This window comes from Ovis aries, chromosome 19, assembly GCF_016772045.2.
Source record: "Ovis aries strain OAR_USU_Benz2616 breed Rambouillet chromosome 19, ARS-UI_Ramb_v3.0, whole genome shotgun sequence".
Classification (NCBI taxonomy): domain Eukaryota; kingdom Metazoa; phylum Chordata; class Mammalia; order Artiodactyla; family Bovidae; genus Ovis; species Ovis aries.
In genome coordinates, this window is record NC_056072.1 from 740,274 (window position 1) to 766,589 (window position 26,316).

The window sequence follows — 26,316 nt, forward strand, 5'->3', positions numbered from 1 at the left end:
TTGCTTCCTGACCTGCATACAGGTTTCTCAAGAGGCAGATTAGGTGGTCGGGAATTCCCATCTCTTTCAGAATTTTCCACAGTTTATTGTGATCCACAAAATCAAAGGCTTTGGCATAGTCAATAAAGCAGAAATAGATGTTTTCTGGAACTCTCTTGCTTTTTCGATGATCCAGTGGATGTTGGCAATTTGATCTCTGGTTCCTCTGCCTTTTCTAAAACCAGCTTGAACATCAGGGAGTTCACGGTTCATGTATTGCTGAAGCCTGGCTTGGAGAATTTTGAGCATTACTTTACTAGTGTGTGAGATGAGTGCAATTGTGCGGTAGTTTGAACATTCTTTGGCATTTCCTTTCTTTGGGATTGGAATGAAAACTGACCTTTTTCAGTCCTGTGGCCACTGCTGAGTTTTCCAAATTCGCTGGCATATTGAGTGCAGCACTTTCACAGCATCATCTTTCAGGATTTGAAACAGCTCAACTGGTGACTGGTGATAGAAGCAAGATCTGATGCTGTAAAGAGCAATATTGCATAGGAACCTGGACTGTCAGGTCCATGAATCAAGGCAAATTAGAAGTGGTCAAACAGGAGATGGCAAGGGTGAACGTCGACATTCTAGGAATCAGCGAACTAAAATGGACTGGAATGGGTGAATTTAACTCAGATGACCATTATATCTACTACTGCAGGCAGGAATCCCTCAGAAGAAATGGAGTAGCCATCATGGTCAACAAAAGAGTCCGAAATGCAGTACTTGGATGCAATCTCAAAATGACAGAATGATCTCTGTTCATTTCCAAGGCAAACCATTCAATATCACAGTTATCCAAGTCTATGCCCCAAGCAGTAACGCTGAAGAAACTGAAGTTGAACAGTTTTATGAAGACCTACAAGACCTTTTAGAACTAATACCCAAAAAAGATGTCCTTTTCATTATAGGGGACTGGAATGCAAAAGTAGGAAGTCAAGAAACACCTGGAGTAACAGGCAAATTTGGCCTTGGAACACGGAATGAAGCAGTGCAAAGACTAATAGAGTTTTGCCAAGAAAATGCACTGGTCCCCCAACAAACACATCAACAATTCATCTGCACGTGGAACAACTTCTACAGAACAACTTCTGAACACTAGCAGACGACAGACATCCAAAAAGACATGCCAATCTTGTCTTTGAGATAAGATAAGACTGAGATACAGCAAAGGATAAAGATAAAGAAAGAGACAAAGGATTTTGAGGTGGGACCAGCACCCTGTGGAGGGAGTCATGAAGGAGGAACAGTTCCCACACACTTGGAAACCCCTCATGGGAGGGGTCAGGGGAACCTCTGGACTCTCAGAGGGGAATCCAGCAACAGGTGCTCAGAAGGCAAAACCGAGATAATTCACCACAGAGATCTTGCCAAACAGCCCTTCCCAGTCCAGAAGTGGCCTGAATGCCTGCCACAGTGAGTGGAGGCTGGGTATCAAGGCTCAGGCTTTGGGGGTCGGACTCCAGGGAGAGGATTGGGGTTGACTACCATGAAGATACTCTGAGGTGGTTAGTATGATACAACTAAGGGAGTTCAGGGAAAAGCCTGGGCCTGCCAGAGAGGCAAGAGGTCATTGCTGCAGGGAAGCTCCAACTCCCCATGCTCATGGAATGCAGGACCCCATCTTCACAAGTGCCAGAGGGAAAAGGAGACAGTGTCAGTCAGTGACTCCAGAAACAGAAAATCTGGCAGGAGAGCCAGATGCAGAAACAGACGCAACTGCAGTTTGTGATACCAGAGGGGGAAACATGGGACACTTGACCGCTGCCAGGCCAGTGTCGGGGCCAGAGGTGGTGGACAGGAGGCCACTATGGTCTCGACCCCAGGGGTTGCAACTGCTACCAACCTGTGAGAGGGCACAGGTCACTGCCCATACTTTCCTGGAGGCCTGAGCAGCTTGGCTCTGCCTAGGGACCCACAACCTGAGGCCAGTTCCCCTGGGGAAGGGCATGACTTTCCTTAGAGTATGGCGACTTCCTGCAGATCTCAGCCTCAGTGGGCACTCCCCACACACCCTAAATGTGTCTGCCGTACCCCTTCCTTTCCCCAGTCCAACTGCACAAGTGAGCCCTAATAAGCTGCTATTTTTGTCCTCTCATGTCTAGGTGGAAAACAGACATTAAGGGAGGCCTAGAAGCAGAGACAGGGGCTAAACCAGAGCAGAGAACCAGGGGCCGTGTGAGCAACAGAGAGAAGGGAAAATAGCTCTTACAGCTGCAGGTGCAGCAGATTAAATCCCCACAAAATTGCGGACTTTGGGGGCAATTTTGGACTCTGGCAACAAGTAAAGCAACTACTGAGTAAGGCAAAATCTGAGTTTGAGCTGACATTACACTGCCCACAACAGGTCCAAAGATCTTTCCAGAAATGTTGGAGGACTTTCTGAGTACGCAGATCGACTACAGCACACTGTGTGAAGAGGAAAATAAGGAACTAGTACAACATTCTTCTAGCTATCACTCTCTATATTTTTTTCTTTTTGATATTGTTCCAATAATGTTCTTTCTTTATTAAACCTTTAATTGTTATTTTTTATGAACTACTTTTGCCTTTGTTAAAACATCTTATTTTTAAATGAATTCATTCTATTTTTTTGTTTTTACAGTACTCTTCAGTTATATTACATTTTTTCCATGTTTTTTACTCTGTATTTGTGCTAGTCTGCTGCTGCTGCTGCTAAGTCGCTTCAGTCATGTCTGACCCTGTACAACCCCATAGACGGCAGCCCACCAGGCTCCTCTGTCACTGGGATTCTCCAGACAAGAATACTGGAGTGGGCTGCCATTTCCTTCACCACTGTGCTAGTCTAGTTTTTAGCATTGATTTTCACATATAGATTTGTTTAATGGCTTGATTACTCTCTTCGTTTTCAACTCCTGTTTTTCTCTTTTTCTTTTCATCTCTTTTTTCTTGCTCTTTTCTCAAGATAAGTGTGTGAGTTTCTTTGGGTGTGGTTTAACCATTAGTCTTGGGGGTTTGTGTTCTGTGCTGTGCGGCCTGTGACGTCTTGGAGCTACATTAAGGGGTTGGGCCTTAACCCCTGAGATGGGAGACCCAAGTACAGGACTCAGGACCAAGAGACCTTCCAACCATGGAACATTAATCACCAAGAGCTCTTCCAAAGGTCTCTCAACACTAAGACCAAGCCTTACCCCAAAGCAAGCAATCTTCAATACCAGACACCTCAAGGAAAACCTCCAGCAAAATAGGAACTCACATTGCCTGTTATCAGACAGGCTGCCCAAAGCCATAACAAGCCCAGAGAAACCCCAAAATACACTACTGGATATGGCACTACCCTTCAGGGAGACAAAGCACAGTTCCACCAACAACAAGAACACGGGCACAGGTACCCAACACTAGGAAACTCCACAAGTCACTGGCCCAACCCCAGCCCATGTGGGGGGGAAACCCTGACAAATAAGAGGAACTACTACCTTCAAGCCTACCAACAGGAGACCTCAAAAGCAATAAATTAAACTAAATGAAAAGAAAGAGAAACATGAAGCAGATAAAGGAAAATGGTAAAACCCCACAAGACCAAACAAATGAAGGAGAAGTAGGTAGTCTTCCTGAAAAAGAATTCAGAGCAATGATAGTAAAGATATCCAAAATCATGGTAACAAAATGGATGCACAGGTAAATAGAATGGAACACAGATCTAGAATATATGAAAAATGTTTACCAATGACCTAGAAGAAATAAAGACTAGAAAGCCAGCAGCAAACAACACAATAACTGAGATTAAAAATACTCTGGAGGGGACCAACAGCAGAATAACTGAGGCAGAAGAACAGATAAGTGAACTTGAATACAGAATTGTGGAAATAACTGAAGCAGAATAGGAAAAAGGAAAAAAATTAAAGAAATAGCAACACTCCAGAGAACTCTGGGACAATATTCAGTGCACCAATATTCAAATTATAGGCATCCCAGAAGAAGAGAAAAAGGAAGGGTATGAGAAAATATTTGAGAATATTATAGTCAAAAACTTCCCAACATAGGAAAGGAAATAGCTAACGAAGTCCAAGGAGACCAGAGAATCCCATAAAGGATAAACCCAAGGAGAAACACACCAGGACATATATTAGTCAAACTAATGAAAATTAAACATAAAGAAAAAATATTAAAAGCAGAAAGGAAATGGCAATAAATAACATACAAGGAGATCCCTGTAAGGCTAATACCTGATCTTTCAACAGAAACTACAAATCAGAGGGAGTAGCAGGATATACTTAAAAGTGATGAAAGGGAAAAACCCTACAACCAACATTACTCTATCCAGCAAGAATCTCATCAGATCCAAAGGAGATATTAAAAGCTTTACAGAAGCAAAAGTGAAGGGAATTCAGCAACACCAAACCAGCTTTAACAAATGCTAAGAGAACTTCTCTAGATAGGAAACACGAGAGAAAGAAAAGTCCTACAGAAAAAAAAACCTCAAAGAAAAAAAGTACATGGTAATAGGATCATATATATCAATAATTACCATAAATGTAAGTGGATTAAATGCTCCAGTCAAAACACACAGAGTAGCTGAATGGACACAAAAACAAGACCCTTATATATGCTGTTCACAAGAGAATAACCTCAGACCTAGAAATATATATGGACTGACAGTGAGGGGCTGGAAAAAGATATTCCATGCAAATTGAAAACAAAAGAAAGTGGGAGTAGCAATATTCACATCAGATAAAATGGGCTTTAAAATACACACCATTACAAGAGACAAGGAAGGACACCACATCATGATCAAAGGTTCAATCCAAGAATAAGATATAACAATTATAAATATATATCCACCCAACACTGAAGCACCGCAATACATAGGCAAAAGCTAACTATCAAAGGGGAAATCGACAGAACTCAATAATAGTGGGAGACTTTAACCACTCACACCAATGGACAGACTATCTAGATAGAAAATTAATAAGGAAACACGAGCTTTAAATGATACATTGGACTAGTTGAACCTAATTGATATCTACAGGGCACTTCATCCAAAAACAGTAGATTTCACTTTTTTCTCACTTTTTTCCTGAACATTCTCCAGGATAGATCACATCTTGGGTAACAAATCAAGCTTTGGTAAATTTTAAAAACTGGAATCATCTCAAGATCTTTTTGACCACAATGCTATAAAATTAGATCTGAACTACAAGGGAAAAAAAAAAACAATAAAAATCACAAACAAATGGAGGCTAAACAAAATGCTTCTGAGTAATGAAGAGGTCACTGAAGAAAGCCAAAGAGAAGATCAAAAAATACTTAGAAGCAAATGACAATGAAAACGTGACAACTCAAAACCTATGGGATGCAGTACAAGCTGTGCTAAGAGGGAAGTTTATAGCAACACAATCCTATCTCAAGAAACAAGAGAAAATTCAAATAAATTACTTAACCCTATACCTAAAGCAACTAGAAAAAGAACAAAAAAAAAAAAAACCCCAAAGTTAGTAGATGGAAAGAAATAATGAAGATCGGAGGAAAAATAAGTTAAAAAGAAATGAAGGTGACAAAAGCAACAATCAATAAAACTAAAGGCTGGTTCTTTAAAGGATAAAAAAAAAATTGACAAATCATTCAGTTCAGTTCAGTTCAGTCACTCAGTCGTGTCCGACTCTTTGTGAACCCATGAATCGCAGCACGCCAGGCCTCCCTGTCCATCACCAACTCCCAGAGTTCACACAGACTCCCGTCCATCGAGTCAGTGATGCCATCCAGCCATCTCATCCTCTGTCGTCCCCTTCTCCTCCTGCCCCCAATCCCTCCCAGCATCAGAGTCTTTTCCAATGAATCAACTCTTCGCATGAGGTGGCCAAAGTACTGGAGTTTCAGCTTTAGCATCATTCCTTCCAAAGAAATCCCAGGGCTGATCTCCTTCAGAATGGACTCGTTGGATCTCCTTGCAGTCCAGGGGACTCTCAAGAGTCTTCTCCAACACCACAGTTCAAAAGCATCAATTCTTCAGCGCTCAGCCTTCTTCACAGTCCAACTCTCACATCCATACATGACCACAGGAAAAACCATAGCCTTGACTAGATGGATCTTAGTCGGCAAAGTAATGTCTCTGCTTTTGAATATACCATCTAGGTTGGTCATAACTTTTCTTCCAAGGAGTAAGCGTCTTTTAATTTCATGGCTGCAGTCACCATCTGCAGTGATTTTGGAGCCCCCAAAAAATAAAGTCTGACACTGTTTACACTGTTTCCCCATCTATTTCCTTTGAAGTGATGGGACCAGATGCCATGATCTTCATTTTCTGAATGTTGAGCTTTAAGCCAACTTTTTCGCTCTCCTCTTTCACTTTCATCAAGAGGCTTTTTAGTTCCTCTTCACTTTCTGCCATAACGGTGGTGTCATCTGCATATCTGAGGTTATTGATATTTCTCCCGGCAATCTTGATTCCAGCTTGTGTTTCTTCCAGTCCAGCGTTTCTCATGATGTACTCTGCATATAAGTTAAATAAGCAGGGTGACAATATACAGCCTTGACGTACTCCTTTTCCTATTTGGAACCAGTCTGTTGTTCCATGTCCAGTTCGAACTGTTGCTTCCTGACCTGCATACAGATTTCTCAAGAGGCAGGTCAGGTGGTCTGGTATTCCCATCTCTCTCAGAATTTTCCACAGTTTATTGTGATCCACACAGTCAAAGGCTTTGGCATAGTCAATAAAGCAGAGATAGATGTTTTCTGGAACTCTCTTGCTTTTTCCATGATCCAGTGGATGTTGGCAATTTGATCTCTGGTTCCTCTGCCTTTTCTAAAACCAGCCTGAACATCAGGAAGTTCACAGTTCACATATTGGTGAAGCCTGGCTTGGAGAATTTTGAGCATTACTTTACTAGCATGTGAGATGAGTGCAGTTATGCAGTAGTTTGAGCATTCTTTGGCATTGCCTTTCTTTGGGATTGGAATGAAAACTGACCTTTTCCAGTCCTGTGGCCACTGCTGAATTTTCCAAATTTGCTGGCATATTGAGTACAGCACTTTCACAGCATCACCTTTCAGGATTTGAAATAGCTCAACTAGAATTTCACCACCTCCATTAGCTTTGTTCGTAGTGATGCTTTCTAAGGCCCACTTGACTTCACATTCCAGGATGTCTGGCTCTAGGTGAGTGATCACACCATCATGATTATCTAGGTCGTGAAGATCTTTTTTGTATAGTTCTTCTGTGTATTCCTGCCACCTCGTCTTAATATCTTCTGCTTCTGTTAGGTCCTTACCATTTCTGTCCTTTATTGAGCCCATTTTTGCACGAAATGTTCCCTTGGTATCTCTAATTTTCTTGAAGAGATCTCTAGTCTTTCCCATTCTACTGTTTTCCTCTATTTTTTGCATTGATCACTGAGGAAGGCTTTCTTATCTCTCCGTGCTATTGCTATTCTTCGGAACTCTGCATTCAGATGGGAATATCTTTCCTTTTCTCCTTTGCTTTTTGCTTTTCTTCTTTTCACAGCTATTTGTAATAAAAGACTCCCAATAGCCAAAGCAATCTTGAGAAAGAAGAATGGAGCTGGAGGAATTAACTTTTCTTACTTTAGACTTTACTGCAAAGCTACAGTCATCAAGACGGTGTGGTACTTTCACAAAATAGAAATATAGACCAATGGAGCAGGTTAGAGACCCCCAGGGACAAACCCACGCACCTATGGACGCCTTGTCTGTGACAACAGAGGCAAGAACATACGCTGCAGAAAAGAAAGTCTGTTCAATAAACAGTGCTGGGAAAACTGGACAACTACACACGAAAGAATGAAACTAGAACACCTCCTAATATCACACACAAAAATAAACTCAAAATGGATTAAAGACTTAAATAGTAAGGCCAGAAACTATAAAACTCTTAGAGGAAAACATAGGCAATACACTTTTTGACGAGATCATAGCAAGATCCTCTTTGATCCACTTCTGAGAGTAATGGAAATTAAAAAAAAAAAAAAAGCAACACAAGTGGGACATAATTAAATTTACAAGCTTTTCCCACAGCAAAGGAAACAATAAAGAAGATTAAAAGACAATCCTGAGAATGGGAGAAAATAACTGCAAATGAAATAACTGACAAAAAACTAATCTCCAAAATATATAAGCAGGTCATATAGTTCAATATCAGAAAAACAAGGCCCCATCAAAAACTGGGCAGAAGGCCTAAACAGACATTTCTCCAAAGAAGACATCCAGATGGCCAATAAACACATGGCAATCACTGGAGAAATGCAAATCAAAACGACAATGAGGCATCACCTCACACCAGTCAGAACGGCCAGCATCCAAAACTGTAGAAACAAGAAATGCTGGAGAGGATGTGGAGAGAAGGGAGCCCTCTTGCACTGTTGGTGGGAATGTAAACTGATACAGTTACTATGGAGAACAGAGATTCCTTAATAAACTAGGAATAAATCTACCATATGAACCAGCAACACCACCACCACTGGGCATATATTTAAGAAAACCATAATTCAAAAAGACACACGTACCCATGTTCATAGCAGTACTATTTACAATAGCTTGGACAAGGAAGCAACTTAGATGTTCATTAACAGAAGAATGGATAAAGAAGATGTCGTACATATATACAAAAGAATATAATTCAGCCATAAATAATGAATGTGTGTCAGTTCCAGTGAGATGGATGAATCTAGAGCCTGTTATGCTAGATTTTTTTTAATAAATTTAAAAAAAAGTTACAAAGTATTTCATCAGTGAAGATAGCTCAAAACTTCTTTTTATAAAGTATAAAACATTATCATTTTAAAAGAAAAAAAATTCAGATCCAAGTCTTACATATCATAATCCCAAAAGAAAACGTATCAATTACTTATATCCTATAGACTTACCTGTCCAACCAGTATAAGCAGAGCAATCATGTGGATCAGCTGTCTTCAGCCCTTCTTCCATTTGCTGTAGAAGATCTTTAATTTTGGTCTGGATTCGTCTTGCAAAGTTATTAATAATCTGACAACCAAAAGAAGACATAATATTAAGTTACAGAAGACCAGGATAATGTTGCAGTGGATGGGAAGATTCCCTGGAGAAGGGAAAAGCTACCCACCCCAGTATTCTGGCCTGGAGAATTCCATGGACTATATAGTCCATGGGGTTGCAAAGAGTTGGACATGACTGAGCGACTTTCACTTCACTTCACTTCAAACACTTCAACTAACAGTCTAAGTTGTAAAAACAAACAGATAGAAATTATAATACCTGGCCCATTTCAATGATTCATTGGTTGGAGCGAGTCTACCTTGTTTTTACGAGGTTAAATTTTAAAATGAGAGCGTGCCCTATATGGTTTCTAAGTAACAAGTAGGATCACACAAAAACAGCTGCAGAAATCAAAGAAAAAAACAAAACCAAAAAAGAGTAAAGAGATGGATTTGACTACACAAACATTTTAAGTTAAAGAACATAAGATGGTTTAAAAGTCAATGACAAGGGAGGAATATATACAATATAAAATATTATAAATAAAAGCAGGCTATGTAACAATATGGAAATACACATAAAATTATCAACATACCTTACAAAAAGAAAAAATCAAATTGCAAGCATATGCAAACATTTTCAATCACTTAGCAAGTAACGCATTGAAAATAAATACAAATATTATCAGATTAACAAATAATAAAACATTAAGTTCCAAGGCTGCTAGGAGGTAAGGAAGCAGATATTCTTACTGAGTGCTGGTGATCGTTCTCAAAGGAAATTTATCAGTAATTCTTACAAAATCTTATTTATTTTTGGCTGTACTGGGTCTTTGTCACTGTGCACAGGCCTTCTCTGGTTGTGGCGAGCAGAAGCTCCTCTCTAGCTGCTGTGCACAGGCTCCTCACTGTGGTGGTTTCTCTTGTTGCAGAGAATGGGCTCTAGAGCCCGCATTCAGCAGTTGTGGCATGCAGATTAACTGCCCCACAAGACGTGGGATCTTCCCTGACCAGAGATGGAACCCTTGTCTTCTGCATGAGCAGGCAGATTCTTAACCAATGGATCACCAGGGAAATCCCACATCAATATTCTTAAACATGTAGTTGACAGTGTTGTCCAGATTTTTCTGCCTTTGATGATTTTTGAAAACTCTAGTCACTACATCAATCGCTGAGGTGTAATTGTAATTCTCTTTTTGCCCCCCTTTAGTGTACTTATAGTTCTATTATTTGACACAGACAAATTAGGACTGTTATGTTTCTTTACAGGCTTTATCATTAAGAAACATCCCTCTGTGAGGCTACAGGGAAGTTACTTTCATGTTACTGGACAGTTAGTGTTTTCAGGCCAAATTTTACTAAAATTTGGGATTCTGGACTAAAAGCAACCTTAGAATTATGTTACAACTGTGAAAGCCCCAGAGAATGTGTGTACATTTCAAAGGGGATCAGAGTCCGGAGCAGGAAGACACTTCCCAGTCATAGAACTGAAGACAAAGGAGCCTGGTCTTATCATAGAGAGATTTATTTACATTCCAAAGACTTTACTTTGTGACAAAGGTCCATATAGTCAAAGCTATGGTAGCTTTCCAGTAGTCATGTATGGATGTGAGAGCTGGACAGTAAAAAAGGTTGAGCTCCAAAGAGATGCCTTAGAACTGTGGTGTTGAAGAGAAGACTCTTGAGAGTCCCTTGGACAGCGAGGAGATCAAACCAGTCAATCTTAAAGGAAATCAACCCTGAACATTCATTGGAAGGACTGATGCTGAAGCTGAAGCTCCAATACTTTGGCCACCTGCTTCAAAGAGCCAGCTCCTTGGAAAAGACCCTGATGCTGGCAAAGACTGAAGGCAGGAGGGAAAAGGGGGCAACAGAGGATGAGATGGTTAGATGGCATCATTGACTCAATGGACATGAGCTAGAGCAAACTCCAGGAGAAAGTGAAGGACAGGGGTGTCTAGCGTGCTCCAGTACATCATGGGGCCGCAAAGAGCCGGACACAACTCAGCGACTGAATAACAACAATGACGACTTTGATATTTCCGACAAAACTCTCTCAGAAAGGGAAGGAGAGACAGTTGTCTTCTTCCCTTTTATAAAAAGCACAGAAAACTTTACTTTTCTTCATTCTTTGCCTATAATACAGACTTTGGCTATGAACCTTTGACCTGGGTTTTGCTGACTCAGGATTAGACATGAGGCTCAGGGAACCACTCACTAGTTACTTTCTTTCTCATAAATAATTAATCTCTGATATAATAACCTCTTGTGAACATTTAGGAAAAAATACGTATAAATATTAAAAATTAAAGAACAAAAATCAGGCATCTATCCACAAACAGAAGAACTTTCATGTGAGTAGTGGAACCCAGCACCATACTCCAAGGGACTTAGAGCAAACCTAGCCCACTAGAGCCTTGGGTAATAAGCAAACAGACTTCAGTACCAGCTGTGAAACCTACAGGAGACTGAGCCAGGTCCAGCCCCTGAGCTATAGTCTGGGAGTACAGGCAGAACAATGACTCAGCAGTCACCTTCAGATGAGACAGCCTTTGTGGAAATCTGTATTTCCAGAGAAGTATCAATATTCCTTTTGAGGACAAAGAAAAACAGAAGTTTGGATGAGCTGGAGTGGATAAGAGGACTAGCTTGTCTCTGCCTGCATCACACAATGTATAGGTACAGCACGTGGCTAAATACACAGCCCACGATTTCTCCCACAGGGCAAAGGGAGGGCCACTGAGTCCCGTTCCTAAAGGGCCAGCCACACTCGCTTAGTATCTAAGTCTGTGCAGGACTCTGCTGAAGAGACTTAATTCTCTCATTTCTCATAATGCATCCAGAGTATCCCAGAGGGAAGTCCATGCCTGGGGAGAGGGAGAAAGTCAGAGAGTGGCATGTAAGATTCCCAGAGGCCATTAAAGGAATGTAGTCTCTGCTGATGCATTTTGGACTCTATTAGGAATCACGAAAAATCAAGGAGACATGGTATCACCAAAAGAGCACAATAATCTTCCAGTAACCAAATCTAAAGACAGGAAAATCTACTATTTATACAATAAAGAATTCAAAATAGCTGTTCTAAGGAAACTCAGCTATAAGAAAACACAGAAAGACAATTCAAAGAAATTAAAAAAAAAAAGGATGTGATGAAAATGAGAAATTTAAGAAATAGAAATCACTGAAAAAAAAATTCTAGAGTTTAAGAGCTGAACAAATGAAATAAAAAACGAAATAGCATCAAAAGCAGGTAGACCACATAGAAAACAGAATCAGTAAGACAGCTGGGGGCGCTTCCTGGTGACCCCATGGTTAAGAATCTGCCTTGCAATGCAGGGGACATGGGCTCAACCCCTGGCCAGAGAACTAAGATCCCATATGCCACGGAGAAGCTAACCCCTCACACCACTAACTACTGAGCCCCTGTGCTCCAGAGCCCGCAGACCACAACCAGAGGGTCTGTGTGCCGCAGCAAAAGGACCCACAGGGCTCAGCGAAGACCTAACACAGCCAGATCATAAGTGAATATTTTTTAAAATTCTTTAAAAAAAAAAAAGATAGGAACTTTGAAAGAACTCAGCCTAAAGAGAAAAAAGAATAAAAAAGTGAAGAAGTCTCAATAATCTACGAAGACATCCTCAAAAACCCAATATCCAAATCATTAGAGTTCCAGAAGGAAAAATGATGGAAAACAGAGGCAGAAACTTTTCAAAGAAATAATGGCTGAAACTTTCCAAATCTAGAAAGCGATCTGGACACCAAATTCATGAAGCTAATAAACAGATTGCCCCATTAAGTCAACCCAAAATGTCCTTCTCCAAGATATTTTATTTAAAAAACAGAAAGTATAAAAAAAATCAAACACAAAAAAGAGAAACCTAAAGACAGCAAGAAAAAAAGAAGACTGTAACCTACAAAGGAACCTCCAATGGGACATCAGTGAATTTCTCAGAAGAACTCTTACGGCCAGGAGACAGTGGGATGATATATTCAAAATAATGAGAGAAAAAAACAATCAAAAATAATCCACCTGGGAACTTCCCTGGTGGTCCAGTGGCTCTGACCTGTGTTTCCACTGCTGGGAGAACAGGTTTAATCCTGGGTTGGGTAATTAAAATTCTGCATGCTGCTTGGCATGGTCAAAACTTTAAAAAAAATTTTTTAATTAAAAAAAAAAAATACTCCATGTGGCAGAATTACCCTTCAGGGATATAAAGACATTTCCAGACAAAAGATGAGGCAATTCATCATCACTAGACCTATCTAACAAGAAATGCTAAAAGAAGTTCTTCAAGTTGAAATGAAAGCAGGCTAACCAGTAACATGAAAGAAAAAATACACAGATAAACATCTGGTCAAACTCAGAACCCTGTAATATGATGTTAACACAATGCTACTTTAAAGATTAGAACAAGAGTATCAAAAGTAAATAAAGTTACTATAATTTGCTTATAAATACACAACATAAGAAGGCAAATTATGGCATTTAAAAAAACATTAAAGGAGGAAGAGAAAAAGTGGAAAGGTTTTGTATGTGACTGAAGTTAAGCCATTATCAGAGTAAAATAAGTAGTACAATCAGAGTCAAATAAGATGTTTTATGTATGTCATGATAACCACAAAGCAAAGAATTTGACTAGATTCCCAAAAGACAAAGATGGAGAATAAGAAGCATACAACAATGGGAAACCACCATTTCACAAAGGAACCCAGCAAGAATAAAATGGGAACAAGAGAAGCACAAAATAGCCAACACACAATTAAAAAGAAGGCCCTAGGAAGCTCTTGTATTTGTACTCATTCAGTCACGTCTGACTCTTTGTGACCCTTTAGACTTCAGGCTCTTCTGTCCATGGAATTTTTCAGCCAAGAATATGGGAGTGGGTTGCTATTTCCTCCTCCAGGGGATCTTCCCAGGCATCACACCCAGGTCTCCTGCATTAGAGGTGAATTCTTTTCTGCTGATCCATTGAGGAAGCCCAGTAAGTTCTGACATATCCATAATCACTCTAAATATATGTAGATTAAACTTCTAATCAAAAGGCAAAGAATGGCTAGATGAATTTAAAAAAACAAGATCCAACTATATGCTGCCTACAAAAGACTCACTCTGGCTTTAAGAACACAGGCTCAAAGTCAAAGGATGGAAAAAGACATTCGACAAGTGGAAACCAGAAGAAAGCAGTAGCTGTATCTATACCAGACAAGCGATCTTAAGTAAAAAACAGTCACCTGAGACAATGGTCCTTCTATAAAGGGGTCAAGTCTTGAAGACATTACCAAGTGGCAATAGTAATACAAATGCACTCAACACCAGAGCAACTAAATACATGAAGCAAATACTAACAAAGCTAAAAGGTGAAACCGACAGTAATACAACAGTAATAGGTAACTACAACACCACACTGTCAGTAGGGACAGGTCATCCAGTCAGAAAGTCAAGAGAACACTGAACTTGAATCATACATTAGACCAAATGAACCCAACGGAAACATATAAGCCATTCAGTCTGACAACAACAGAATACACATTCTTCTCAAGTACACACAGAATACTCTTAGTGGTAGATCAAATGACTGGCCACAAAATAGGTCTTACTATATTTAGAAGAGCGCAACCATACCAAGTAACCACTGTGCTTGTGTTCAGAGGCGCAGTTGTGTCTGACCCTTTGGGACCCCATGGGCCCCAAGGAGCCTACCAGGCTCCTCTGCTCATAGATTTTTCCAGATAAGAATCCTGGAGTGGGTTGCCAATTCCTCCTCCAACTTTTCTGACACTGGCATAAAAATGGAAGTCAACAAGGGGGAAGTGCAAAATCCACATATATGAGGAATTTAAAGAATATACTCCCAGATGACCAACATCAAAGAAATCAAAAGGGAAATCAAATAATACCTTGAAACAAATGACAACTGAAACACAACATTACCAAAACTATAGGATGCTGCAAAAGCAGTTCTAAGAGAGAAGTTTATAATGATAGATACCTATAGGAGGGAAAAAGAAAAATCCTAAATAAATAAATAACCTAGCTTCACACCTCAAAGTGAAAGTGGTAGTCGCTCGGCCATGTTCAACTCTTTGTGATCCCATGGACTGTAGCCTGCCAGGCTTCTCTGTCCATGAAATTCTCCAGGCAAGAATACTGGAGTGGGTTACCACTTCCTTCTCCAAGGGATCTTCCCAATCCAGGAACTGAACCCTGGTCTGCTACATTGCAGGCAGATTCTTTACCATCCAAGCCACCAGGGAGGAAATTAGCAAAAGAATAAACCAAACTCAAAATTAATAGAAGATAGGAAATAACAAAGATCACAGCAGAAATACATGAGATAGAAACTAGAGAAATACCGGAAAAGATTAACAAAACTAAGAGTCAATTTAAAAAAAATTTAATTGATAAACCTTTAGCTAAATTAAGAAAAAGAGAAGACAATAAATAAAAACAGAAATAAAAAGATATATTACAAGTGACACCACAGAAACACAGTTGACTCTTGGAAAGCATGGCTCTGAAATGCATGGGTCCACTTATATGCAGACACTTTTCAGTAGTAAATACTAGAGCGCTACATAGCCCATGATTGGTTGAATTCAGGGGTGTGAAGGAATCAAGAACATAAAAGGCTGACTATATAAATTATATGCAGATTAACCCCCATGTTGTTCAAGGGTCGACTCTACCAAGTATCACAAGAGACTACTATAAACAATTATATGATAACAAAATGGATAACCTAGAAAAATGGATGAATTCCTGAAAACATACAACTAACCAAAGCCAAATCAGGAATAAATAGAAAATATGAGTAGACCAACAATGGATTTGGAGACTGAAATCAGTAATTTAAAACCTCCCAGGAAACAGAACCCCAGAAATATGATGGTTTCACTGGTGAATTGTACAAAACATTTAAAGAATAATTAACACCAATCTTTTCTAAACTTTTCCCAAAAACTGAAGAGGAAGGAAAACTTACAAATGCAAGACCAGCATTACTCTGATTCCTAAGCCAGATAAGGACACTATTCATAACTAATATTCCTGATGAATATGGATGCAAAAATTCTCAACAAGATGTTAGCAAACTGAATTCAAAAATATACTAAAAGGATCATTCAACAACTTCAGATATGCAGATGGTACCACTTTAACAGCAGAAAGTGAAGAGGAACTAAAGAGCCTCTTGACGAAGGTGAAAGACTAGAATGAAAAATCTGGCTGAAACTCAACATTCAAAAAACTAAACTCATGGCATCTGGTCCCAACACTTCATGTCAAATAGATGGGAGGAAAGTGGAAGCAGTAATAGATTTTATTTTCTTGGGCCCCAAAATCACTACGGACGATGACTGCAGTCATGAAATTAAAGGACAACTGCTCCATAAAAAGAAAGCTATGACAAACCTAGACAGCACATTAAATAGCAGGGACACCACTTCGCCAGCAAAGGTCCACATAGTCAAAGCTGTGGTTTTTCCAAGAGTCATGAACAGATATGAGAGTTCAACCATAAAGAAAGCTGAGTGCCTAAGAATTGATGCTTTTAAACTGTGGTGCTGGAGAAGATGCTTGAGAGTCTCTTGGACTGCAAGGAGATCAAATCAGTCCATCCTAAAGGAAATCAACCCTGATTGTTCACTGGAAGGATGACACTAAAGCTGAAGCTCCAATACTTTGGCCACCTGATGTGAAGAGCCTACTCTTTGGGAAAGACCCTGTGAGGGGAAAGACTGAGGGCAGGAGGAGAGGATGAGATGGTTGCTTGCCATCACTGACTCAATGAACAAGAGTTTGAGTAAACTCAGAGACAGTGAAGGATGGGGAAGCCTGATGTGCTCTGAAGTTGTATCCAAACAACTGGACACAGCTTAGTGAATGAGCAAAAACAACGAGAGAAAACCCTACGACTCAACCAAAAAACTGATATAAACAATGAAACCAGAAAAGGTGCATGATATAAAACTCACACATGGAAATCAGTTGTGTTTCTACTGCTGCTGTTCAGTCCCTAAGTCGTTTTGTGCTCTTTCTGACCCCATGGACTGTAGCCTGCCAGGCTCCTCTCTCCACGGGGTTCTCTTGGCAAGAGTACTGGAGTGGGTTGCCATTTCCTTCTCCAGGGCATCTTCCTGCACCAGTGATTGAAGCCGCCTCTCCTGCGATGGCAGGAGGATTCTTTCACTGAGCCACCAGGGAACACTAACCAGAAACTTCTCAAAAAATAAAGAAAGAAAACAATTTCATCACAATAGCATCACAAACAAGAAAATACTTAGGAATACATTTTATTATCAAGGAGGTAAAAGAGGTGTATGTTGGAACTGAAAGCTTCTGATGAAAGAAATCGAAGATATAAACAAATGGAAAGATATCCTGTTTCCATGGATCAGAAGAATTAACAGGTTACTGCTGTCATGTGTTAAAGAGGAATAGTTGTCTGATTCTCCATCCAACTGCTTAAGAACTTTTTGACTCCAAGTTAGTCATCTAAGCCTCCTGTATTTAAACCATTTAAACCTTGGGTTTCTACCACTAGTCAAAGAAATGCAAAATAATAGTCATAAGAAGAAAAAAATAAAAAACTAGAGTATTATATCTTCATAATCTGATATGGCAGAACCCATAAGGTAGTATCCAGCCCACGTTTATTTCCCACACCTTCTTCCTTATCATCAGAATCCTGATTCTAATCACAGCAGCAACGCATCTAAGCCCAGAAGAGCTACTTGCTGTCCCAGACTGCCTTATGAACAAAGGCAGCCACAGGACACAGTTTCAACCAGTGAAAGGCACGTGCAAGTCTTCTAGGGCCTCTTGGAAGGTTCTCACATTTCTTGATAAAAGAGAAACATAGAGCTGGTATTCCCTTCTTTTTTCTCCTTTTGTCCAGTTGTAACATTAGACAAGAAATCCAGGACTACAGCCATCTTATACTATAACACAAATGAGAGAAATACCAATGTAACTGCAGAAATCCTATCTGATGTCTTGTTGAAATGAATCAACACTATCAGTTGCCTACTTCTAGACTTCCTGTTATACAGGAAAAATAGTCTGATTAAAATACTTCCAAGTCAACTCTTCTGTTCATTGTAACCGAATGTAGACCTGAGGTATTTGTGTATAGTTTTAGCTCTGTCATGATAACTTGATTCCAAAGCAAATGCTTTATTCCTAATAAATGATACTAGAGTATAGTTCTAAGGCTTATGATTATTCACTCTAATTCCTCTTAATACTTGTCAAAATTTCATTGTAAAAATAATTTCTCTGCCTTTGTTTTAAGGTATCTTTTCTGGTTCCTAATTTTTTAATTTTGTCACAAAAGAGATTTCTAACTTACATTGGAACCAAAGTCTCATGAACAAAGAAGAAAATCTGTTATGCTATAATTTAACTTGGAGGATTTTTAACTGGTTCATCTCATTTAATGATTGCATCACTATAAAAACAATTTATTTAATAATTAGTGAGCATTTACCATACGCCTGGCACTCGGTACTCTACATGACATTTGAATTAATCTTTCACATCACTGAATGATTCTCCATTTTCTAGGCCAGACATCTGAGGCTAGCCCTAGGTCACATGTCAGCAACAGACCTAACTCCTGGAGCTGTAACTAGACTATCTAATCCCAAATTTCCTGGGATCCCCATGCTGAGCCCCTACTATGAAAATCTTTGCTTGATTTTCCATGTATAATTTATTTTTAGATTTGCAAAAGGTTTCCAGTTTTCACTCAGTCACACCATATGAATATGATACATATCCACCACAAAGCACAGAAACAGCATGAAAAGCTAAAGAATTCTGGAGGTTGGTTTTTACTAACTACACTGCAATTGATGACCCAAATAATCACGATGGTGTGATCACTCACCTAGAGCCAGACATCCTGGAATGTGAAGTCAAGTGGGCCTTAGAAAGCATCACTACAAACAAAACTAGTAGACGTGATGGAATTCCAGTGGAGCTATTTCAAATCCTGAAAGATGACGCTGTGAAAGTGCTGCACTCAATATGCCAGCAAATTTGGAAAACTCAGCAGTGGCCACAGGACTGGAAAAGGTCAGTTTTCATTCCAATCCCAAAGAAAGGCAATGTCAAACAATGCTCAAACTACCACACAACTGCACTCATCTCACACGCTAGTAAAGTTCAAAATTCTCCAAGCCAGGCTTCAACAATACATGAATCATGAACTTCCAGATGTTCAAGCTGGTTTTAGAAAAGGCAGAGGAACCAGAGATCAAATTGCCAACATCTGCTGGATCATCGAAAAAGCAAGAGAGTTCCAGAAAAACATCTATTTCTGCTTTATTGACTATGCCAATGCCTTTGACTGTGCGGATCACAATAAACTGTGGAAAATTCTGAGAGAGATGGGAATACAGACCACCTGACCTGCCTCTTGAGAAATTTGTCTGCAGGTCAGGAAGCAACAGTTAGAACTGGATATGGAGCAAAAGACTGGTTCCAAATAGGAAAAGGAGTACATCAAGGCTGTATATTGTCACCCTGCTTATTTAACTCACATGCAGAGTACATCATGAGAAACCCTGGGCTGGAAGAAGCACAAGCTGGAATCAAGATTGCCAGGAGAAATATCAATAACCTCAGATATGCAGATGACACCACCTTTATGGCAGAAAGTGAAGAACTAAAAAGGCTCTTGATGAAAGTGAAAGTGGAGAGTGAAAAAGTTGGCTTAAAGCGCAACATTCAGAAAACGAAGATCACGGCATCTGGTCCCATCTGGTCCCATCACTTCATGGCAAATAGATGGGGAAACAGTGGAGACAATGAGAGACTTTATTTTTGGGGGCTCTAAAATCACTGCAGATGGTGACAGCAGCCATGAAATTAAAAGACGCTTACTCCTTGGAAGAAAAGTGATGACCAATCTAGATAGCATATTCAAAAGCAGAGACATTACTTTGCCGACTAAGGTCTGTCTAGTCAAGGCTATGGTTTTTCCTGTGGTCAGGTATGGATGTTAGAGTTGGACTGTGAAGAAAGGTGAGCGCCTTTAGAATTGACGCTTTTGAACTGTGGTGTTGGAGAAGACTCTTGAGAGTCCCTTGGACTGCATGGAGATCCAACCAGTCCATTCTGAAGGAGATCAGCCCTGGGATTTCTCTGGAAGGAATGATGCTAAAGCTGAAGCTCCAGTACTTTGGCCACCTCATGCGAAGAGTTGACTCACTGGAAAAGACTCTGATGCTGGGAGGGATTGGGAGCAGGAGGAGAAGGGGACGACCCAGGATGAGATGGCTGGATGGCATCACGGACTCGATGGACGTGAGTCTGGGGTGAACTCTGGGAGTTGGTGATGGACAGGGAGGCCTGGCGTGCTGCGATTCATGGGGTCGCAAAGAGTTGGACATGACTGAGTGACTGAACTTAACTGAACTGAAGTTTAAGTGGGCCAAAAGAGACCCCCTACTAATCCCCATCTTTAAAACCAATCAAGTCTGTTTTATTTATAGGAGTTTTAACTTATGTATTTAAGGGTCTAGAAAAATTTACAGAGATATCTGACCAATAATTATTTGGAACAGTTAGGCCAAAGGGCCAGAACTCCTTGGCTTAAACCACACTCTGGGAATCCCAGAGCTTTATATATAAAAGTAGGTAATTGAACAGGGAAAAGGAAAAAAACCTTCTAAAACCTCTCCTCTAGGACCAAAGCTTACCGTTTAGATCCTAATGAAAACTAAAGTTAAATGTATTAAAGTTGGTGGAATTTAGATAAACGTATATAAAATTGGTATAATTAAACAGGCTTTATATAAGGCAGTTACAGTTCTCATTTAATTATACTGTAATAGACAACTGAGGAAACCAATAGTTTGTTACTCAGTCCAAGCTCACACTACTTGCCCCAGGACAGGCCAATGAATCCAATAAATGAGGTGTTGAGGCAAGGAAAAAATTTTATTCGGAAGCCAGAAGACTGAGAAGATGGCAGGCTAGCTCCTCAAAACACCCCTCTTGCGGAGGTCTGGATGCCAGGGTCTTTCACAGAGCCAGAGAGAGAGAAGCAATGAGGAACTAAAGTCAACAGGCGAAACAGAGGGAGAGTCAGCGGGGAAGTAAAAGGGTCTTCAGTCTTGAAACACATCTCCAGGAAGAGCCAGCCTTTGGAAAAGGGTGTGTTAATGTCTTCTCTTTTTTAAGCCATCACAGGCAGGCAGGCAGGGATGGATTATTTCTCTATGAGCTGAACAAAAGCATTTTAGTTTATAGTGAAGCAGACAGGGAATGTCCTCTGAGGCAAGCTATTAAGTATGATTAAAGCAATGAAAACCAAGTCAAAGAAACAGTTCCAACATGGAGTCAGAATTGGCTTCCTCCCGGCAACAGTTATCTGAGCCATACAAAATTAGTAAAACTGGGGACTAACGTGCAAGGGCTAATGAAAATAAAAATAGTGATTTTGCTTTTGTTTAATTTATAAACTCAGAAAAGTCTTCGCTAAATGCCTTATACAAACCTTTGAAAGCATAATAAGTTAAACTCTAAAGCTGGGAAACTAAGAAACGGTTTTTGTCGCACAAATGTCTGAAAAAACAGAAATGTAAATGTAAGCCATAAAGACCTGAATTAGCTCAAGCCACTGGCAAGATCTGACACTAAGGGAAAAAATGTGGCAGTTGTAAATCCAAGCTGCTGAGATTGTTTCCTCAGCCACACCTTACAGATAGTAAGCCTTACTTAACTCAGCAAGCAACTTTAATGTATTCCAACTGTTTGTAAACTAGTAACTTTATATGGTAATACCTGATTCTCAGTTAAGCTTTTAAATGAAGCCAAGAGATTGTTAGGGGAATCACAATGAATGAAACAGCCCACCCTGGCCAGGCACCCTAGTAACCATTTGCAGGAGTTGTTTTATGACAGGAGGTCCTGGTCAGGAACAGGGAACTAATAAGCCACCACCAACCCAAACTCAGCAGTGGCCACAGGACTGGAAAAGGTCAGTTTTCATTCCAATCCCAAAGAAAGGCGATGCAAAAGAATGCTCAAACTACCGCACAGCTGCACTCATCTCACATGCTAGTAAAGTAATGCTCAAAATTCTCCAAGCCAGGCTTCACCAATATGTGAACCGTGAACTCCCTGATGTTCAAGCTGGTTTTAGATAAGGCAGAGGAACCAGAGATCAAATTGCCAACATCCGCTGGATCATGGAAAAAGCACGAGAGTTCCAGAAAAACATCTATTTCTGCTTTATTGACTGTGCTAAAGCCTTTAACTGTGTGGATCACAATAAACTGTGGAAAATTCTGAAAGAGATGGGAATACCAACCACCTGACCTGCCTCTTGAGAAATCTGTATGCAGGTCAGGAAGCAACAGTTAGAACTGGACATGGAACAACAGACTGGGTCCAAATAGGAAAAGGAGTACGTCAAGGCTGTATATTGTCACCCTGCTTATTTAACTTATATGCAGAGTACATCATGAGAAACGCTGGGCTAGAAGAGGCACAAGCTGTAATCAAGATTACTGGGAGAAATATCAATAACCTCAGATATGCACATGACACCACCCTTATGGCAGAAAGTGAAGAGGAGCTAGAAAGCCTCTTGATGAAAGTGAAAGAGGAGAGTGAAAAAGTTGGCTTAAAGCTCAACATGCAGAAAACGAAGATCATGGCATCCGGTCCCATCACTTCAAAGGAAATAGATGAGGAAACAGTGGAAACAGTGTCAGACTTTATTGTTTTGGGCTCCAAAATCACTGCAGATGGTGACTGCCGCCATGAAATTAAAAGATGCTTACTCCTTGGAAGAAAAGTTATGACCAACCTAGATAGTATATTCAAAAGCAGAGACATTACTTTGCCGACTAAGGTCCGTCTAGTCAAGGCTATGGTTTTTCCAGTGGTCATGTATGGATGTGAGAGTTGGACTGTGAAGAAGGCTGAGTGCCAAAGAATTGATGCGTTTAACTGTGGTGTTGGAGAAGACTCTTGAGGGTCCCTTGGACTGCAAGGAGATCCAACCAGTCCATTCTGAAGGAGATCAACCCTGGGATTTCTTTGGAAGGAATGATGCTAAAGCTGAAACTCCAGTACTTTGGCCACCTCATGCGAAGAGTTGACTCATTGGAAAAGACTCTGATGCTGGGAGGGATTGGGAGCAGGAGGAGAAGGGGACGACCCAGGATGAGATGGCTGGATGGCATCACGGACTCGATGGACGTGAGTCTGAGAGAACTCCGGGAGATGGTGATGGACAGGGAGGCCTGGCGTGCTGCGATTCATGGGGTCGCAAAGAGTCGGACACGACTGAGCGTGTCCCAAAGAGTTCTGGAAAGGTCAAAAAGAGACACTACGTGTCTGACCACCTCCCAGAATCCTCCTCTCCGGCATCCATCTTGTCTGAGCAACGACAACCCAAAAACTAATCCCATCAACATAAAACCAGAGACTTCCACGCCAAGTGGCAGAGCAGTTCTCCTGGGTTCCCCTACCCTACTGCTCTCCGCCCAGGTGCCCCTTCCCAGTAAAATCTCTTGCTTTGTCAGCAAATGTGTCTCCTTGGACATTTCTGAGTGTTAGACAAGAGCCCACTTTCGAGCCCCATTCCTGCAACAAGATCTCAAGTTTGCCTGTTTACATCTGTGTCCACATTATACATATAAAATATCTCTACTTCAAAACAAGTATAATTAGAATTTGATTTTAAAAGAGGTCTATGGCATCCCAATTCAGTACTCTTGCCTGGAAAACCCCATGGATGGAGGAGCCTGGAGAGCTGCAGTCCATGGGGTTGCTGAGGGTCGGACATGACTAAGCGACTTCAGTTTCACTTTTCACTTTCATGCCTTGGAGAAAGAAATGGCAACCCACTCCAGTGTTCTTGCCTCGAGAATCTCCGGGACAGGGGAGCCTGGTGGGCTGCCATCTATGGGGTCACAGAGAGTGAGACACAACTGAAGTGACTTAGCAGTAGCAGCAATCTTCATAAAAAGCTCTTACTTTTAAAGAATCTGGCCATGATGACTTTCAAGTACACATGAACTGAGAAATAGTCAATATTAAATTGATACCTGATATTAAGGTTTAAGTTTGTTAATCTAATTAAAATAAGACACGCTGTTAAGATTATTTTACCTAGGTTTAATAAATAAGACCTTACTGGATCTCTTGCAAGAAAATAACTTGATATAATGAAACTTAAAACTGAATGTAAATAAGAGCTTTAGAGTTAAAACTCTTATCTTTTAGAAGTGACTACTTAAAATGATCTTTCCAGATATTTGAAAACTTAAAAATTCTGGAGTTATGTTAACTGATGTGATGAAATTTTATTAAATAGCTAAAAGATACTGAGACATCAATTACTAAGTAGAAAAACAAAGTGTTCAGGAATATTAATGAAAATGTTTAGTATTACCTGAGATGTTTTCTTGAGAAATCTGTATGCAGGTCAGGAAGCAACAGTTAGAACTGGACATGGAACAACAGACTGGGTCCAAATAGGAAAAGGAGTGCGTCAAGGCTGTATATTGTCACCCTGCTTATTTAACTTACATGCAGAGTAAATCATGAGAAATGCTGGACTGGAAGAAACACAAGCTGGAATCAAGATTGCTGGGAGAAATATCAATAACCTCAGATATGCACATGACACCACCCTTATGGCAGAAAGTGAAGAGGAACTAAAGAGCCTCTTGATGAAAGTGAAAGAGAAGAGTGAAAAAGTTGACTTAAAGCTCAACATTCAGAAAACGAAGATCATGGCATCTAGTCCCATCACTTCATGGGAAATAGATGGGGAAACAGTGGAAACAGTATCAGACTTTATTTTTTGGGACTCCAAAATCACTGCAGATGGTGATCGCAGCCATGAAATTAAAAGACGCTTACTCCTTGGAAGAAAAGTTATGACCAACCTAGATAGTATATTCAAAAGCAGAGACACTTTACCGACTAAGGTCCATCTAGTCAAGGCTATGGTTTTTCCTGCGGTCATGTATGGATGTGAGAGTTGGACTGTGAAGAAGGCTGAGTGCTGAAGAATTAATGCTTTTGAACTGTGGTGTTGAAGACTCTTGAGAGTCCCTTGGACTGCAAGGAGATCCAACCAGTCCATTCTGAAGGAGATCAGCCCTGGGATTTCTTTGGAAGGAATGATGCTAAAGCTGAAGCTCCAGTACTTTGGCCACCTCATGCGAAGAGTTGACTCATTGGAAAAGACCCTGATGCTGGGAGGGATTGGGGGCAGGAGGAGAAGGGGACGACAGAGGATGAGATGGTTGGATGGCACCACTGACTCTATGGACGTGAGTCTGAGTGAACTCTGGGAGTTGGTGATGGACAGGGAGGCCTGGCGTGCTGCGATTCATGGGGTCGCAAAGAGTCGGACACGACTGAGTGACTGAACTGAACTGGACTGAGATGTTCTCTATAAGAAAACAAATGTTTTTAGAAATTATCACTGGTGTTTATACACCTATCTACAGAATGCCAATGTAAGACAGTCATAACTGCTTACTTCTTAATTTTACTAAAATTGAGGTTTTAAGAGTTGAGGATTCTAATTTAAACATGGAATTAAAAACCTATGAGAAATGATACAGTAACTTTCAGTATACAGTAAGAAATGGAATGTATGTTTTCAGAAAGAAGATACAAAAAATGAAATTACATTTTATTGAGGAAAAAGAAAGTATGAGCCGGTTGATTTTATTTAGATGGAAAATGAGAGACAGGCTGAATACAGAAAGTGTTGAGAGGTTTTGGAAAGAAAAAGGAAAAGGTTTATCCCTATCCCAGATTATCTAAATTTAGATTAAAGTTGACTAAATGTATTTTGTTAAGTAAGCTAGTGCAGGAGTGGAACTGGATTTCTGGAGAAGTGCTCCTTTTTAATAATAAATTATGTGAGTTTCTGCAACCTTAAGTGATCTCTATTTGTTTTCCTTTAATTGTTTTATGATTTTGGTTGAATAAGTATTCTTTCAGTGACCTATGATACTGTGTTTTAAAACATTTTTTATATTTCTAACAAAATTCCCAAATATCAAAATCTAACTAAGCTGTTTTAGCTTCCAGCTGACTCGGAGATAGATGCTTCGAAGAAACATCTCCAAAACATCTTAGAGACAAATGTTAAATTAAGTTTACTTGGTATTTTTAATTCAAAAGCATTGTCAAATGATTGAAGGTGAACTTTAGGTTATAATGTATGGATAAATATCATTAATACAGATATTCCAAAATTTATATGAAATCCTTAACATCTGATACGTCCTGATATAATGCTACCAGTCATAATTCTAGTGGTTATACGAACATATCCAAATTTCCTAATTACACTGTACTCAAATCTTTAACTAT

The 26,316-nt window shown here is 40.1% G+C and overlaps 1 protein-coding gene across 2 annotated transcripts in view; it reads right to left on the reverse strand.

Moving 5' to 3' along the window:
• LANCL2 (LanC like glutathione S-transferase 2) overlaps positions 1 to 26,316 on the reverse strand; it is an 83,390-nt gene that overhangs the window by 54,276 nt on the left and 2,798 nt on the right. For both annotated transcript variants that reach the window (XM_027957925.3, XM_060402042.1), the window contains exon 2: positions 8,868 to 8,985. In XM_027957925.3, coding sequence (XP_027813726.2) covers positions 8,868 to 8,985 — 118 coding nt within the window. The remainder of the gene's footprint in view (positions 1 to 8,867; positions 8,986 to 26,316) is intronic.